A 17,078-nucleotide genomic window follows, 5' to 3' on the forward strand; every position below is an offset into this window, starting at 1 on the left:
GGAAATAATGACCCAGTGGAAGGAACATTGTATTTTTTTTTAATAAGCCCTCCCCGCACCCTGACAGTGAGGCCCCACAGGGCCCTGAGAAGTTGCCAAGACCTGTAGGATATATATCAAGCAAGGATTAGAGTCATGGTTATAGTTGGTAACCAGTAAATGGTGTGCCTATCAAATGATTTCAAGAAGTTCTAGGCTTTCCATGCATACTTAAAGCGAAGATAACCTCCACAGAGCTCTAGATTGCTGCTGTCTTTACTGTCACCAGGAGGCAAGAAGAAATCTTTCATTCTGCTGTCATGCCATAGCCTGCATCCATGTATATCAGCAACCCTGTGTCACCTGGTCCTCTTGATATCACAAACCGCTTCCACACTGGAACTCAGCAGGATGTAGCAGACCAGGCTGAGGAGCTCCTGGCCTCAACAATTTAAATGGTGCCAGTGGAAGATGTGAGCACAGACCTCTGCAGATGATGACACAAAACAGTCTTTCATCAAGTTTTAATCAAGCACTTTAATGGATCCGAGGATGAATTTTTTAATGTTATTTTTTATTTTTTTAAATTTATATCCAAATTAGCATATAGTGAAACAATGATTTCAGGAGTAGATTCCTTAATGCCCCCTACCCATTTAGCCCATCCCCCCTCCCACAAACCCTCCCGTTATCCTCAGTTTGTTCTCCATATTTATGAGTCTCTTGTGTTTTGTCCCCCTCCCTGTTTTTATATTATTTTTGTTTCCCTTCCCTTATGTTCATCTGTTTTGTCTCTTAAAGTCCTCATATGAGTAAAGTCATATGATTTTTGTCTTTCTCTGACTGAGTAATTTCACTTAGCATAATACCCTCCAGTTCCATCCACGTAGTTGCAAATGGCAAGATTTCAGTCACTCTGATTGCCAAGTAATCCTCCATTGTGTGTGTGTGTGTGTGTGTGTGTGTGTATATATATATATATATATATATATATATATATATATATATACACATATATACATACCACATCTTCTTTATCCATTCATCCATCGATGGACATTTGGGCTCTTTCCATACTTTGGCTGTCGTTGATAGTGCTGCTATAAACATGGGGGGGTACATGTGTCCCTTCGAAACAGCACACCTGTACCCCTTGGATAAATGCCTAGTAGTGCAATTGCTGGGTTGTAGGGTAGTTCTATTTTTAGTTTTTTGAGGAAACTCCATACTGTTTTCCAGAGTGGCTGTACCAGCTTGCATTGCCACCAACAATGCAAAAGAGCTCCTCTTTCTCCTCATCCTCGCCAACATCTGTTGTTGCCCAAGTTGTTAATGTTAGCCATTCTGGCAGGTGTAAGGTGGTGTCTCATTGTGGTATTGATTTGTATTTCCCTGATGATGAGTGATGTTGAGCATTTGTCATGTGTCGGTTGGCCATCTGGATGTCTTCCTTGGAGAAGTGTCTATTCATGTCTTTAGCCCATTTCTTCACTGGATTAGTTGTTTTTTGGGTGTTGAGTTTGATAAATTCTTTATAGATTTTGGATACTAACCCTTTATCTGACATGTTGTTTGCAAGTGTCTTCTCCCATTCTGTCGGTTGCCTTTTAGTTTTGCTGATTGTTTCCTTCGCTGTGCAGAAGCTTTTTATTTTGATGAGGTCCCAGTAGTTCATTTTTGCTTTTGTTTCCCTTGCCTCTGGAGACGTGTTGAGTAAGAAGTTGCTGTGGGCAAGATCAAAGAGGTTTTTGCCTGCTTTCTCCTCAAGGATTTTGATGGCTTCCTGTCTTACATTGAGGTCTTTCATCCATTTTCAGTTTATTTTTGTGTGTGGTGAAAGAAAGTGGTCCAGGTTCATTCTTCTGCATGTCACTGTCCAGTTTTCCCAGCACCACTTGCTGAAGAGACTGTCTTTATTCCATTGGATATTCATTCCTGCTTTGTCAAAGATTAGTTGGCCATACATTTGTGTACATACATACATCTTTTTCAAGATTGCTTTGGCTATTCGGGGTCTCTTCTGCTTCCATACAAATTTTAGGATTATTTGTTCTAGCTCTGTGAAGAATGCTGGTGTTACTTTGATAGGGATTGCTTTGAATATGTAGATTGCTTTGGGTAGTATCGACATTTTAACAACATTTGTTCTTCCTATCCAGGAGCATGGAATCTTTTTCCATTTTTTTGTGTCTTCTTCCATTTCTTTCATAAGCTTTCTATGGTTTTCAGTGTATAGATTTTTCACCTCTTTGGTTAGATTTATTCCTAGGTATTTTATGGTTTTTTTGTGCAACTGTAAATGGGATCGATTCCTTGATTTCTCTCTCTGTCACTTCATTGTTGGTGTATAGGAATGCAACCGATTTCTGTGCATTGATTTTATATCCTGCAACTTTGCTGAATTCATGAATCAATTCTAGCAATTTTTTAGTGGAATCTTTTGGGTTTTCCATATAGAGTATCATGTCATCTGTGAGGAGTGAAAGTTTGACCTCCTCCTGGCCAGTTTATGGATCCAAGGATGAATTTTAAATTTATGTTCCTGCCTTTAGATTGCCCATGGTTTATAGAAGAGAAGACAGACAAGTAAACATTATTTAATTGTGATCCCCTTATGTTGCTAAAAGAGTTTTAAACAGGGTAATAACACTGCTAGGTTTTCACTTTGGAAATACTACTGGTAATAGGGTGGAAGTGAATTTGAGAGAGATGAATGTAGAGGAAGATGATTGTAATAGGTCAGGAGAGAGAAGATATAAATGTGACGGTTGTGATAAAAAAAAATAGATGGATCACAGAGATGTTGAGGAGACAGAATCGTCGGTACTTGGAGCCCAATTATGTGTGCATTTTTGACTTCAGGAACTGTCAGACCTTTCTTCCTCCATCCATCTCTAAGTTCTCATATTTTTAGTTAAGGTTATCAGCATCAGCAATGACTCACTGTTAATACGGGGAAGTCCCAGAACACAGCTTGGACTGTTAGCAGTGAAGTGGTACTTGCATGGAGCTGCTCTGTAAGGGAGGAGACATACTCACACTGATATAGCAGGGCATCTAAGCTTCCTTCCTTTTGTACCGTTTTCCAGAACTCTTGCCCGTGCCCAGCTTGGGCTGCACAGCTAGCTTCCCGCCTCTGCCATGTGGCTGTGGTATGGCTCAGGCTACTGTGTACTGAGGGTTTGCCATGGAACAAAGGCCTGGCTGTCTCCCCATGTAGTCTCCGGACATTCATGACTATACCCTGAGACCTGGACATACCCCCAGATGTTATATCATCACCAGAGTATGTACCTACCTCATGGAGCATAATGAAATGTATGCGGGATAAGTTGACAGCAGCAAAGCCCTGCACCGGGCACAATCTGGGAGGTCGGTCAGGCTTACGCATAGCTAAGTGACTCACCCCTACAAAGCAACTGGCAGTGTGGGTGATTAGGTTTGTGCCTCAGCTAATTAGTAAATGAAAGGGCTGGGACCGCCCAGGAATAGTCTGAACCTGGAACATTCAATTCACGCATGCCAGTGACAGACTGTGCTTCTAGTCTTCCACCTCAGACTCCAACTCTTTCGGGATGAGCCAATCCTGGTATGCAAAATGTATCCCCACCACTTTGGTTCAGTAGTCTAAACTGGGTCTCCGGTTATGGGGTAGACAGGAACGAGGCTGATATAATAGATTTGATATGTGGCCAGAGCCTCCATTCATGGACACACTGGGCTTCCTGCCTCTGGTTGGAGGCTAACCCATGTTTGGCTGTGCAGAAGTCCGCACCAGCTTGGACCAGCCCAGCCAGCCTCTGCCTGAGATCGTCCTCCACGACAGGGGACCCAGCATTCCTCAACCACCCAGCACCTTTTCCCTAGAAAACCCTCTTCGGAAGAACCTGTGGTTGATGGTTTTCTCCTCAGTGTGAATTTAAGTCAGTGAGTTTCCCCAGGGTTAATTCAGTTTAAACCTTAATTTTAATCTCTATATGATATAGAATTTTAAGCATTTCAGAGCCAGCAACAAAGGCATTTTTGAAGGCCTAGCCCCTGCTCCTTATCCTGTGGATAAGCCACAGCTTATCCATAGCCTGTGCTTCTAACTTGTCATCAGGCAGTCCCCAGCAGCCACGACCCTCATCTTTCACAAGCAGCAGGCATCACCTTCCTGTTTTGGCTTTTCCAACACTTGTATGGGTGTTGAAGTAATGCTGTCAACAGTGTCATTCTCAAACCCAAAGAGAACCTTCCTCATGATCTGTAGTTAGCAGCGTAAAGGCGGTAATGATGTGTAACATAAACACACTTTGAAATCTGATGCATCTGACCATACAAAGCTATGATTCTGTGGTGGCCTGGCTGGTGGTAACTGTACAGACCACAAGGGCCAGGGCCCTGGAGCCCTTCTTCAGCCTCAGCTGCAAATCAGAGTTTTCTCTGGCTCATATTTCTCAAATCTGTTCAAATGAATCCACAGTATTTCACCAGATACATCTATCAGGAATCTCTGCTTCTGTTTATACAACAACTTACTGGCCTTAAGCCTTAACCTTAACTCATTACAGTGTCTTCATTACATTTTTTTGGCAGGTTTGCACGTACCAAATCATGGTGGATCATGTCCCAAGCATGAAGGAAATGTTTTAGGATGTTAATAGAATCTCTCACCGAAAGGCTGGACAAGGGGATGGGAAGGGGAGGTAGGATCAGGGTATAGGAGAAGTAACATTTGTTGTGTGTCCCAATTCTCAATGAGGTTGTAATGACATCTGTGTTTTAAATTATGTGACAAAGTCTGGATTGGGCTTGAACTAGGCAACCTAATTGTTTTCAAGTAAATGATTAACAAAATGACCCCCATGTACCTGTGTAATAAAGTGTCATGGATTTAAAACTCACCAAACCTTAAAATCGATGAAGGATGTTTTGCTCTTCCCTATATCCCCCTCCCCTACACACAGTAGATCTTCATTTATTTCTTGAGTGAATGAATGAACCAGAATGTAAATCCTGACCTCGGACTTCTCTAGTCATATCCCACAATTGTCACTAGGGATCTGTTATCTTGTTTTAACCAGACTGGGGGCTGAATTAGGACCCCCTTCCAGTGGGAAATAGCTGTGCAGCTATAGAAGCTAGAACCCAGTGGCTTCAAAGAAGCCCTGAGCATCCATGTGTCCTGCTCTAAGCCCTGATTTATGGGTTTTCTCTGTGGATGGAATGATCTCATTCTGCTATATACTTCAGATGCCATCAAGGTCAGAAATCTGTCCTACACACCAATGTCTAAGAGGCTGATGCCCTTCCTAAGTCTTGTTAACCTTTTCCCAAGTGACTGAACTCTGTACCCCATGTACCAGTCACTGCCTACCATCCTGCATTGAAAGAACCAGTCACCCAGCACCAACCCCCACAGATAGGCACCACGTTTATCTGTGCCCCACCTACCTGATTAAATCATTTCAAATATTGACAGACATAGAGAGGTATGATGAGGCCTGCAGATCCCAAATCCAAGTTTTCTCTGCCCCTTTGGACATTGAACTTTAGATTACGAAAACTCTGACTAGTGATTATATGGATAGCTAGATCAGTTTTCCCAGCTCCTTTCCTTAAATATCAGGTCTTTCCAATTTTCCAGTGAGAACCCATCTGAAAATATGAAACTCTCAAAATTAAAATTCAAAGCTATACTGCTTAAATCCTTAGTTTCTTAGTCTCTGAATATGAATAAAAACTGGTATTTTCTGTATTGTCTAATCATTTGGTAAAACTTTGCAAATTTGTGGAATGAGAAATAATGTTTAGAGCATTTGACTTCTTGATAGCCACATGCTATGTGTAAGAATTACCAGATTCACATCATCAGAGATTGAATTGGTGATGTTGACCACTATATTTTGGAGAGCCTTGGCCTCCCCCAAAACAAGAGGTCATTTTTTTTTCATTTATTTTTTTATATTTTTTAAAAATATAATTTATTGTCAAGTTGGCTAACATACAGTGTCCTCTTGGTTTTGGGGGTAGATTCCCATGATTCATCGCTTACAAACAACACCCAGTGTTCATCCCAACAAGTGCTCTCCTCAATGCCCATCACCCATTTTCCCCTCTCCCCTGTCCCTCCATCAACCCTCAGTTTGTTCTCTGTTTTTAAGAGTCTCTTATGTTTTGCGTCCCTCTCTGTTTGAAACTATTTTCTTTCCCCTTCCCTTCCCCCCACAGTCTTCTGTTAAGTTTCTCAAGTTCCACATGTGAGTGAAAATATATGATATCTTTCTCTGCCTGACTTATTTCACTTAGCATAATACCCTCCAGTTCCATCCAAGTAGTTGCAAATGGCATGATTTCGTTCTTTCTCATTGCCAAGTAGTATTCCATTGTATATATAAACCACATCTTTTTTATCCATTCATCAGCTGATGGACATTTAGGCTCTTTCCATAATTTGGCTATTGGTTGAAAGTGCTGCTATAAACATTGGGGTACTTGTGCTCCTGTACATCAGCACTCCTGTACCCTTTGGATAAATTCCTCATAGTGCTATTGCTGGGTCATAGGGTAGTTCTATTTTTAATTTTTTTAGGAACCTCCACACTGATTTCCAGAGGGGCACTAGTTTGCATTTCCACCAACAGCGCAAGAGGGTTCCTGTTTCTCCACATCCTTGCCAGCATCTAACAAGAGGTCATTTTTAAAGGAAAGGACCATTTTGTGGCTTCTTAACATTTAGGACCTACCCTCCCATCTCCTCTGCTCAGCCATTGGCCCAGCTGCTTCCTTGGTTGGAGCAAGAGGCACTATGCTGTTCTGAACAATAGCTGGTGATGGAAGAATGTGTTGTGCTGATAGCAAGGGAATAGGGAAATGGGCAGGAGTCCATCAGAGAGCCCTGCTCCACATCAGGAGGTTTGGTCAGATGTAGCAAGGAGTAGAATGCAGCGAAGTCCCCAAGGGGCCATGTTCTGACAGGCCTGGCTTGTGTGTGACTGTGCCCAGCTGCCTGTGTGAACCATGCCAGCACCATATTCTCTGGATGTTTGCTCTGAACTTCATAAGCACGGTCGACTAACATTCTCACTCTTCGCAGCTATCATTAAGCCTGACTTCCTGGAAAGCTCTGATAGAGGAATAAGAGAGCTGGATTAATTTCTGTGCATACCTTGGCTATATCTGTATGTCAAACTCATGTTTATTATAGCCATTGTGGGTGTGAAAGGCAAAAGTGTAGCTACTCCCTGTGTGACCTGTCTTATTTCCATGAATGGGTGCTAAAAACCTGTATTCCTAGGTCTAAAAAATTTAACTTCATGAAAAATAAGAATATTAAACACTTTCATTAACATGAGATGTATCTAAAATAGAACTCTTCCCTGTGGAATTTAGGGGGTGATTTTTCCAACATGTTGGTTGGGAGTGGATTGCTATGAACCCAAAGTCAGACCCTCTGATATAGGGACAGTCAACTGATGCCTTAAACCGGAAGATAGAAGGAAAGGACTGAAATTCCAGGCTGTAATGAGAGACTGGCTGCCACTGAGCCCACAGTGGCATTCAGTAGATACTGCATAGACCACTGATTGATTTCTGCAGTTAGTTGACAGGAGCCCAGTTTGATTTTCATTTGATTTGGTTATGCAAGGTGTCCCTCTGGTGCTGTGGTCCTGCCCATGGCTATCACTTCCTTGGGGCAGCAGCCATCAGCCAGAGGCTTACACTGTCAGAGGCTGAGGGAGACTGTGGAGGAACTTGCCAAGAAGAGAAGAGGCTGGTCATGTGGCTTGGCTGGTACTCAGAGAACGTACAGAGGTGCTTGGGGGAAAGGATCAGCAAGCAAATCTCTGTACCAATCATATCAGACTCCTGTTTCTTCTCTCATTGTGAGGAGAAGTAGTTTAAGGTAGGGATTTCAGATCTTGAACTTTGTCAGAATTGGGTTTGAAATGCAGCTCTGCCATTTATGAGTCACGTGATTTTTTTTTTTTTTTTTAAAGATTGAATTCTTCAGGGTTGCCTGCATGGCTCAGTCAGTTAAATGTTCAACTGTTGATTTCAGCTCAGGTCATGGTCTCACGGTTTGTGAGACAGAGCCCCTCATCAGGCTCTGCACTGACAGCATGGAGCCTGCTTGGGATTCTCTCTCTCTCTCTCTCTCTCTCTCTCTCTCTCTCTCTCTCAAAAAATAAACTTAAAAAAAAAGATTGAGTTTCCCAGAAGCCAGAAGTTGAGACAAAGATTTAAATGAAAGTGAATTGTTAGAAAATGTTCCAGGAAGAAGCTGACAGGGAAGTAGGGAAATAAGATAGAGAAATTAAAAAAAAAAGCAAGCAAGGATGCAATATCAAGTACTGTGAGGTGACTGTTTAGGGTGGTATCTGGTACATTCCCGTCCAGAAGCAGTGTTCCAGGTTGTCCAGATCAGCCCTCATTTGGTGGTTAAGGGCTGACCCAGGCGGATGTAAGTTCCTAGACGCTATCAGTTCTCCAAGGGCAGATCAAGATGGCTCCAGCAGCCTGAGGGCTGCAAAGACACAGGTGCTGGGTGTCCAGAGTGAAGGCACACAGGGAATCTGTGTGCACAAAACTAGTTAAGGGAGAGCCTGGGTGGCTCAGTTGGTTAAGCATCTGGCTCTTGTTTTCAGCTCACGGTTTGTGGGATAGAGCCCTGCGTAGGGTTCTGCACCAATCACGGAGCCTGCTTGGGATTCTCTCTCTCCCCCTCTCTCTGCCCCTTCCCCACACGTGGGCTTTCTCTCTCTCTCAAAATAAATAAACATTTGTAAAAAATGGTTAAGGGATCTACATCAGCAAAGAACTGGCAACATCTGCTACAAAGCCTTTTGTAGATTATTACAGCTTCTGAGCCTCAGTTTTTTCATCTGTTAAATAGAAGGAAAATAACTTGTTTAAAATCATTGGGGAAGTAACACAAATACACCACCTGTTGAGATTCCATGGCAAAAACCGATATTCAATAAGGTAACTATTATTGGCTTTGAAGTGAGTGACTGCAAACCTTGAGGCCTAAATAAACAAATAGATATGTGCAGAATTTGATTTGTAACAATATATGCCTAAAAGAAGTGTTTCAATTGCACAAGGAAGTTTTGAAAGCTAAAGATAATTGTAATAATGCCTTCAGAACACTGTCGATAAGAGCATTCTAATATTTAAGGTGTTTTCAACAATAGAATTGACATTACAGCATAAGCTTTTACGAAATGAGACACTATTCTGTTTACAGTTTTTGTAATGAATCTTCAGAGGGTAAGTTTGATAAAAACCTTAGTGCTCTAGTTCTTGTATTTTTAATTAAATTAAATCTGACCAAGTCAGCAAAGGGGTCTGGCATGAGTTGAATCTGCTGCTGGTAGTTAATACTGGGCAAGTCAATTCAGTTCAGTGAGCGTTTATTGAGCACTTGCTGTGTGGCAGACACAATGTCAAGAGGAATGAGGCCAGGTCCCGAGGTTAGTCACTTAGGTGAATTAGGGATGTGGAAAGACAGAATTAAAACAAATTTATTGCAATAATTATATAGAAGCTTGTTAGTGGTTCCAGTGTTAAGTCCCTTATATTACTACCTCGGTTAATCTTCACAGCAATGCTAAGAAGAAGTTTCCATATTGCCCTTAGGGAAGAACACCAAGAATAATTTCATATCTAGTTTACAAAGCTAATGAGGGCAAAAGTGAGAGTCCAAGCCAGAGTGCATACTACACTGCCTGTCGTGTCCTAGGATTCTCTTGGTGACTATCTAACTGTAATGCCTCTGTAGGGATCTCATCTGATTCCTGGAAGTTGCTGGTTTACCTGATCAGCCTATGAAAGAACCATAGTATATTACGTCAAAAAGACAGGAGGTGATTCCATGAGCTACTTCAGTAAATCCTTTAGATTCAGGTTAATTACATTTAATGTAGTACTTAGACTTTCACTGTTGGACCTCATTTCTGATATGATATGATATATGATATATGATATAATATAGTTAATATAATATAATTAATATAATATATAACTTCTGGTATAAATTATATGTATAAATTATCAGATATACATATAAAGCTTCTGATGAGGTATGGGTAATTTTCTCAAAGCAACTGGGCATCTCCTCCTGAAGCTAAATCAATAGCCAAAGTTTATGGGGACAGGAACCACCTCTTACCCTTTGGAAAAAAACTCCATGAAAAGTACCTCCTGGGTCACTGAACAGCCGTCTCCTGCTGTCCAGTCCTTTACCCACAAGGCTTTACCCCCATTGTTGTAGGGAGGTACAAGGACTGCTTATGAAATCAACTCTGGGTTTTCTCTTCTGTATCATTCACATATTTTTTATGAATCCAGAAGCTATCAAAGTAAAGGGAAGCAGTCTCCTCTCTCTCCTAACAGGTCTATAGAGTTATGCTACGCACAACAGACACTTTTATGCCATATTCTTTTGCCTGCTTCTAAATCTACACTTCTTTACCCAAAGTTTTACCTTTCATAGGATTAATAGACCCTATTTTGCATATAGGACTTATGTCGGGTGAGCATTGTTCTTATGCCATTTTTTTTTTCTGATAGGATTTGTCCATATAAGTCAGTGAGAGTGAAACCAAGCTTATAAGAACAAGAGTCTTCGGTTCACTGGAATTTCTTTTTGTGTTGCTGTTTTAGGAGAAAGGGGCAAGTTGTCAGAAAAGAAAATTGTGTCAAGAAACTATTTGAAACAAATTTGAGATGTCTTCTTGGCCATTAGTGATCCCATCTAATGGTGTGATAGAAAAAAAAAAAGTTAACAATCAGCAACCCTGCTTATGAATCTAGTTCCATCAGTAAATCAGCGCTACGGTTATGTGCAAAAGTTCTTAATTTCTCTAAATTCAGTTGCCTGTTAATAAAACTTTCAGAGAAAAAATGTCTAATCTGTCCCTTTCAACTCGAAAACTATTTTTTCTATAATTTCTTAGACATGGTTGTGGTACTGTGGAACAGATTCCCTCCTGCCAAGCCCTATCTTAGGTCCTTTGTGATAGGCCTTCTTCTTCTGGACTTTTTTTTTTTTTTTTAAATAAGTGTCCTAGAGTGCAGACAAGGAAGACAGGCTAATCAAATTTGCAGATGATGCAAAGCTAAATAAAGATAACTAACGTGCTATAGGACAGACATAGGATCCAGAGTATCTCAACAGCCTACAGTTGGGAGCCAAAACCACCAAGATAAGTTTTGATGGGGATAAATGTAAAGTCCTTTGTCCAGGTTTAAAAAAATTAACTTCACAAATAAAGGCAGTGAGATTCCTGGCTTACAGCAAGTCCTTTGTGAAAGACTTGGTTATTGAGTTCATTGCAAGTACAGTGTAACTAACCTGTTATGATGTGGCTGCCAAGGAGCTGCTTTAATTAGAAATAGAGAGTCCAGAACAAGGAAATTACCAGTCTTGACTCTGCAATGGCCACAACATATCTAGAATAATCTGGTGAGCTGCAGACATCAAGATTTAAGAAGGATATTGACAAACCAGTACAAAACAGACTTATTGGTGAAGATCCTTGAAATCATGTGGAAGGAACTAGTGATGTTTAGTCTGAGGGTAATGAAGGGGCAGTGACAAGATATTTGCTTTTAAAGTGTATCATCTTGAGGAGGGCTGTAACCAAATCTGTTTATATAGTGTGGTAAAATATTATACCATAAAAATAGACTTTGGGAACCAAACATATGCATGTATGAATTTCAGCTCAACCTGTATCAATTCTGTCAATCTAAGCAAATGATCTTCTCAGCACTTCCATTTCTCATCTTAAAACATAAAGGTAATACTCCTTGCTCATAAAATTTTCCATGAGAATTAAATGAGATAGCATGTTCAGTAGGTGGCATAGTTACCTGGAAGAGTTAGGTTTTCAATAAAGGCTAATCTCCTCTTTAGTTCCAAAGGAGAACAGGGGCACCTGGGAGGGTCATTCGGTTAAATGTCTGACTCTTGGCTTCAGCTCAGGTCACGATCTCTGGTTCTTGGGTTTGAGCCCCGCATTGGTCTCAATGCTGACAATGTGGAACCTGCTAGGGATTCTCTCTCTCTCTCTGTCTCTCTCTGCCCCACCGACTCATGTTCTATAAACAAACTTTTTTTAAAAAGGATAACGGGGGCAATTAGGTTGATATTCCATGCCAGGGCCTGGGTGGCTCAGTCAGTTAAGTGTCTTACTTTGGCTCAGGTCATGATCTCACGGCTCTTGAGTTCAAGGCCTGTATTGGGCTCTCTGCTGTCAGTGCAGAGCCTGCATTGGATCCTCTGTCTCCTTCTCTGTCTACCAATCTCTCTCTCTCTCTCTCTCTCTCTCTGTCTCTTTCAAAAATAAACATTCAAACAAAAAGTACTCCATGCCAATTATAATTATCCCAAAGTAGGATGAATTAATAGGTCAGAGAGGGCTGGGGTTAAGATGTGGGAGTATGGAGCTAACTTGCCAAGGACTCTGGTGCCCTATTCTTGTTCAAACACAGCTTCATATGCTAACACTTTGATTTTACAGAGTAGGTTTCCAGGTATGTTTTGTGTGAATAAATAATCCAGAAAATTAAAAATAGGTAGAAAATCTGAGTAATGTGATCTCTAAGACTCCTCTGTTCCCCCTGATTTATGCTCTTCTGCATTGCTGGAATTGATGCTTACTAAAACTATAATTTATTGCTGGAGATTGAGTTATAAAGGATCCAGATATGTTGTTCACTACACCCACTAAGTCAGGGAATCATTGTTGGAAGTTATAGAAAGATACTCAGTTGTGACAAACAAAAGGGCTTTCTCTCTCTCTAGTTCTCTCTAGCTCCATCACTTCCTGCTCCCTCCCACTCACTCAGGTATGGTTTTCTCAAATGCAAAACATGGAATTCACTTGCCAGCATTTTGACTCTGAAGGTTTTTTTTAACAGCTGATATTTAAATCCACCTAGGCCTCTCTAGCTATCCTCCTAGGAGCTCTAATCATAAGAAACAGCTGAACTGGTGAATGTTCTGAATTCATTCCTATTGAGATGCATGGAGGTATCCAGGTACTAACTACACCCATTTGTCTTTTCTAAAAGAACAGAGTTAGCAAACCAAACATTTATCCTGACCCCGCAATTAGGAATCTAACCATGAACTTGCTATTCCCATGCAAGGTTAGTTGTTTCTATGTTTTGAGGAAGATGATTGAGTGCAAGAGGTCGTTTGATATGATACTACTGAGTAATTTCTTACAGGATATACTTAATCAGAAAAATATTGTTGGACAGGAGCTCACAGAACATAGAGTTATACTAGTTTTCAGAGATGGAGGGCCTAGATGAGGGTTTCTCAAACTTGGCCTATTGATATTGTAAGCCAGGTGATTTTTTTTTTGTGGTGGGAGGTGTCCTATGCATTGTAGCATGTTTAGCAGCATTCTTGACCTCTGCCCAGTAGGTGGTAGGCGCTGCATTCCTACCCTCAGTTGTAACAACCAAAACATTTCCAGACATTGCTAAGCATTCCCTGGGGGTGGGCAAATGGACACCCATTGAGAACCACTGGTCCAGATCTGGTGATTGCTTGTTGAACGGATAGTGCCAGGATTGTTGTGGGAGTCAAATTACAGAAAGCGTGTTTAAGTACTTTTAAAAATAAAATATTTACATGTTTGGTTACAGTACATCTCTTACCTTTTCACTGATTCATACGTTCATTCATCTAAGATTTGGGGGGTGGGCAGGTGCTGGAAACCAATAAATAAACTTAGAGGCTTTAGGGTTTGCCAAGTAAGCAAAGAGGTTAGAAGAAAAAGATCACGGAGACCTCCAAAATGAATGTGTATATATAACGTGCACAAAATATTGTGGGAGTCCCAGGAAAGAAAGGCCTGCCTTTGACCCAAACCGTAGAAAACTAGTTGGACTCTACAGCTGAAGCTCTGTGATAGTAATTACAGATGGACTAATTCTTTTTCATATAATGTCATAAATTTGTGCAGTGTTGCTAGAAGTATTTAAGGTGCCTGCCAACAGTCAGTATGCAACACAGATTAAGGTATTATCATTTTTAGGCCTACTCATAAAGTGGTATGAAATCTTAATGAGCAACTTAAGAATTGAAATGGTTACAGACACCTGTTATTTTCCCATCTTTTTTTTTTCATACTTGCTAAATGATAGCAAACCATATCAAACAATCAAATAAAAATTATAAAGCCCCAAACTCCAACCCAGCTTTCCTTAAGGAGGGCACAAATGTCAGAAACACTCGCAAGGAACACCAGGAAGCTTATAATTTTAGGTCTATTGATTCAAAAACAAACATTCTTAGCAACATAAACACCCGTTTGAAACGCTAAATCTGACATTGTATATTTCGACAGAAATAATTCTGTACCAAGGAGATTGGGTTAACCATCCTGAAAGTACCAGAATTTCCAAATTTCTACGGTGTTCTAAATAAAATAGTCACTGACGAGGAAAGTCCATCTAAGGGCTGGTGTGCCTGGTGCAGCCACATTTGCGATAAAGGCTGCAACTTCTTTCCCCCTTTAAACTTTTCCTGTGATTCTGCCTATTCCATGCTCCAGAGGTACTCGTAGGTTAGATAGAACAGGAGTTGTTAACTGTAGCATGTGCTGTACTAATGGTCATGAGTCACATTTGTTTTGGAAGATTACCCTTAAAGCCTGTCACTCATGCTTGTTTATGAGGAGCGCAGTGACTTAAACATCAGCTAACAAATCCTCATGAATGCACTGTCACATCCGACTGCTTCCAGCAAATGCTTCCTGTCACTTCTCCCTCTACCGCTCTGAGAATTAAAGGCTGGTGGAGCGAACAGGAAGACATCCATGAGCATTTATTAAAAGAAGCATGGGAGAGTGTGGTAACTGCAAAGCCAGCTGTTGAAATTAATATAATTGGTGTGAGATTAAATTTCATCAGTCTTAAGACCTGCCTTTTACCGCCAGAGAAATCAATCTTCATATTTAAGTTTACACTACTATGGAACATTCCACATACTGAACTGTCACATGCCTTTAGAATAACCATGCCGTGCTGTTTCTTTAAGCATTACAAGTGAAACAAACAGCTGACAGGTGGATCTTATAGTATATTCAGAATCCTTGTGACTTCACCATTGTTATTTTTTAGTCTCAATTTGACTATATGTATGAGAAACACACCATATAGGCATAAATAAATATATACTGATAGTCCTTATCTAGCGGCCCACGAAAACAAAGTCTGTATTGTGATAAATCGGGAATTTATTAGATATATTCGTGTCTTATTTCTGGATTGAGTGGATTGTCTTTAGCTTCCCTCATTTGAAAACAAAAACTATACTTTTCACAAAGTTACCATGAATTCATTCGACAAATATTTTTTGAGCACCAACTAGGTGCCAGGCACCATTGGAGTGCCTCAGTGAACAAGGAAGTTAAAAACTCGTACTGTCCTGGGGCTTTCCTTCACAGGAGGTGTGTGAGGAGGGGGGGGGGAGGGGGAGAGGAGGTGTTTGCAGAGGGTATGTGGGTGGGTGAGGCAGATGAAAGACTGTAATAGTAAAAAATAATTGTCTAATACGTTGGAAGGGGCCATAGGAAGCCATTTCATTTGTTCCTTGTTGGAGTGTTCCCCAAGGTTGGCCATCAATATTTTGTATGAATCTCCTTGGTTTTAAATGTTAGACACCAATCTAAAATCATTTGACACTAAACTTATTCTCATGGTCTGTCTGGAATCTGCAGCACCAGCCCTCTGTCTGGTTATTGGAGAGGAAGCCCAGACCCAAAAGGGTTAAGTGACTTCCCCAAGATTCCAGCAGTTACTGGCAGGAGTGGGGCCAACATGCAAACTCCTGCTCCATTGTGCATTCTTCCATAGATCGCTTTGAGAGCAAGTGACCTAGTTGGTGGAATCCACTTGAAAATCTATTTTGAAACATTGAAAATTTGGAAATGTCTTTAGGTGCATGCAGAATGGCACCCTCTTGACAGAAAGGTCAGTAGCAGAAAGATTTTGAAATGTATGAATTAGATTGAGATAAGGCCTCTATGAAATCACTCTGCTCTTTCATGTGGCAGGCCAACCACAGAAGCATGGGCTCTGATTCATGTACCCTCAGCCATCTTTCTCGCTCACATATTGTCACTGTTCACTTCTTTCTGTTTCCTAGAGCTCCGGAAGACACAGTTAGAGATGGTCTATTGGCCTTGCCATCCCAGCTTTCTCTTAAGACTGTCTCCATTTCTCTTCTGAATATAACTTAGACTTGGCCATCGTTCTTAGAGTTCCACTAAATCATTTGATGAAAAGATGGTAAATCCAGGTCAAGAACAGAACTGAAAAGGCACAGCACTCTGATGGAACAGAATGAACTGTAGTCAACAGGCACTGTTTCTAGATTTACCACCATAAGGCAGCCTAGCTAGAACTTGGTTTCCCTAACTGTAAGCGGGGTTTTAAAATCTTTTTATTTACAGTCTTGTTGTGAGGATTAAAAGGTTGAGGAAGAATGTGTCTGTAATAGCACTCTGAAAACTGTAAATGGTGGTCCACACTAGCAATTTCAGTTACTTATGCCCCTTTTGTCTCTAAAAACAGGTTACTAGAGGGATACACAAGTTACCATTATTTTCAAGGTTGCTTTAGGCATATTTGTTGTTAGTGAAATTAGTCTTCTGAGAGTTGGAAGGGACCTCCGACATCCTTAGGGAACCGATCGTGGCTATTACTCAGAATAAGTTGGGAAGTTTTTGAAAAATACAGATTCATAAACTTTATACCTAGAGATTCTAATGCAGAAGATCTAGAGTGATTTGAAATTTATTTTAATGTTATATGTTTGTGTTTGTTCTAGGAAAACTTTGAACATGAATCTAAAAATTATGGGTTTGGGAAACCTTGCTCCAACCTCCTACTAATGCCGAACTCCTTCTCCTGCTACCCATGGCTTCACTTAGAAACGGAAAACCAATAATTACCCAGGCTCTCATCTTTTCCACTCCATTAACTTGTCCCCTTGTACCCCTAGTGCTTGGCACCCCACCTTGACAGCTATTATTGCCAAGTGTCTACATTAATAATCCATGTTGACATCCTCTTCTTTCCACCTGCTG

General features: G+C 40.8%; 1 protein-coding gene across 7 annotated transcripts in view; it reads left to right on the forward strand.

Moving 5' to 3' along the window:
• GHR (growth hormone receptor) overlaps positions 1–17,078 on the forward strand; it is a 278,998-nt gene that overhangs the window by 139,972 nt on the left and 121,948 nt on the right. Inside the window, exon 1 of one of the 7 annotated variants that reach the window (XM_058718766.1) lies at positions 9,174–9,234. The exons of the other annotated variants lie outside the window; for them this stretch is intronic. Coding sequence (XP_058574749.1) covers positions 9,189–9,234 — 46 coding nt within the window. The 5' untranslated portion in view covers positions 9,174–9,188. Of the gene's footprint in view, positions 1–9,173; positions 9,235–17,078 lie in introns of those variants that run through there. 7 annotated transcript variants of the gene reach the window in all.

The sequence above is a fragment of the Neofelis nebulosa genome, chromosome 1 (genome assembly GCF_028018385.1).
Source record: "Neofelis nebulosa isolate mNeoNeb1 chromosome 1, mNeoNeb1.pri, whole genome shotgun sequence".
Taxonomy (NCBI): domain Eukaryota; kingdom Metazoa; phylum Chordata; class Mammalia; order Carnivora; family Felidae; genus Neofelis; species Neofelis nebulosa.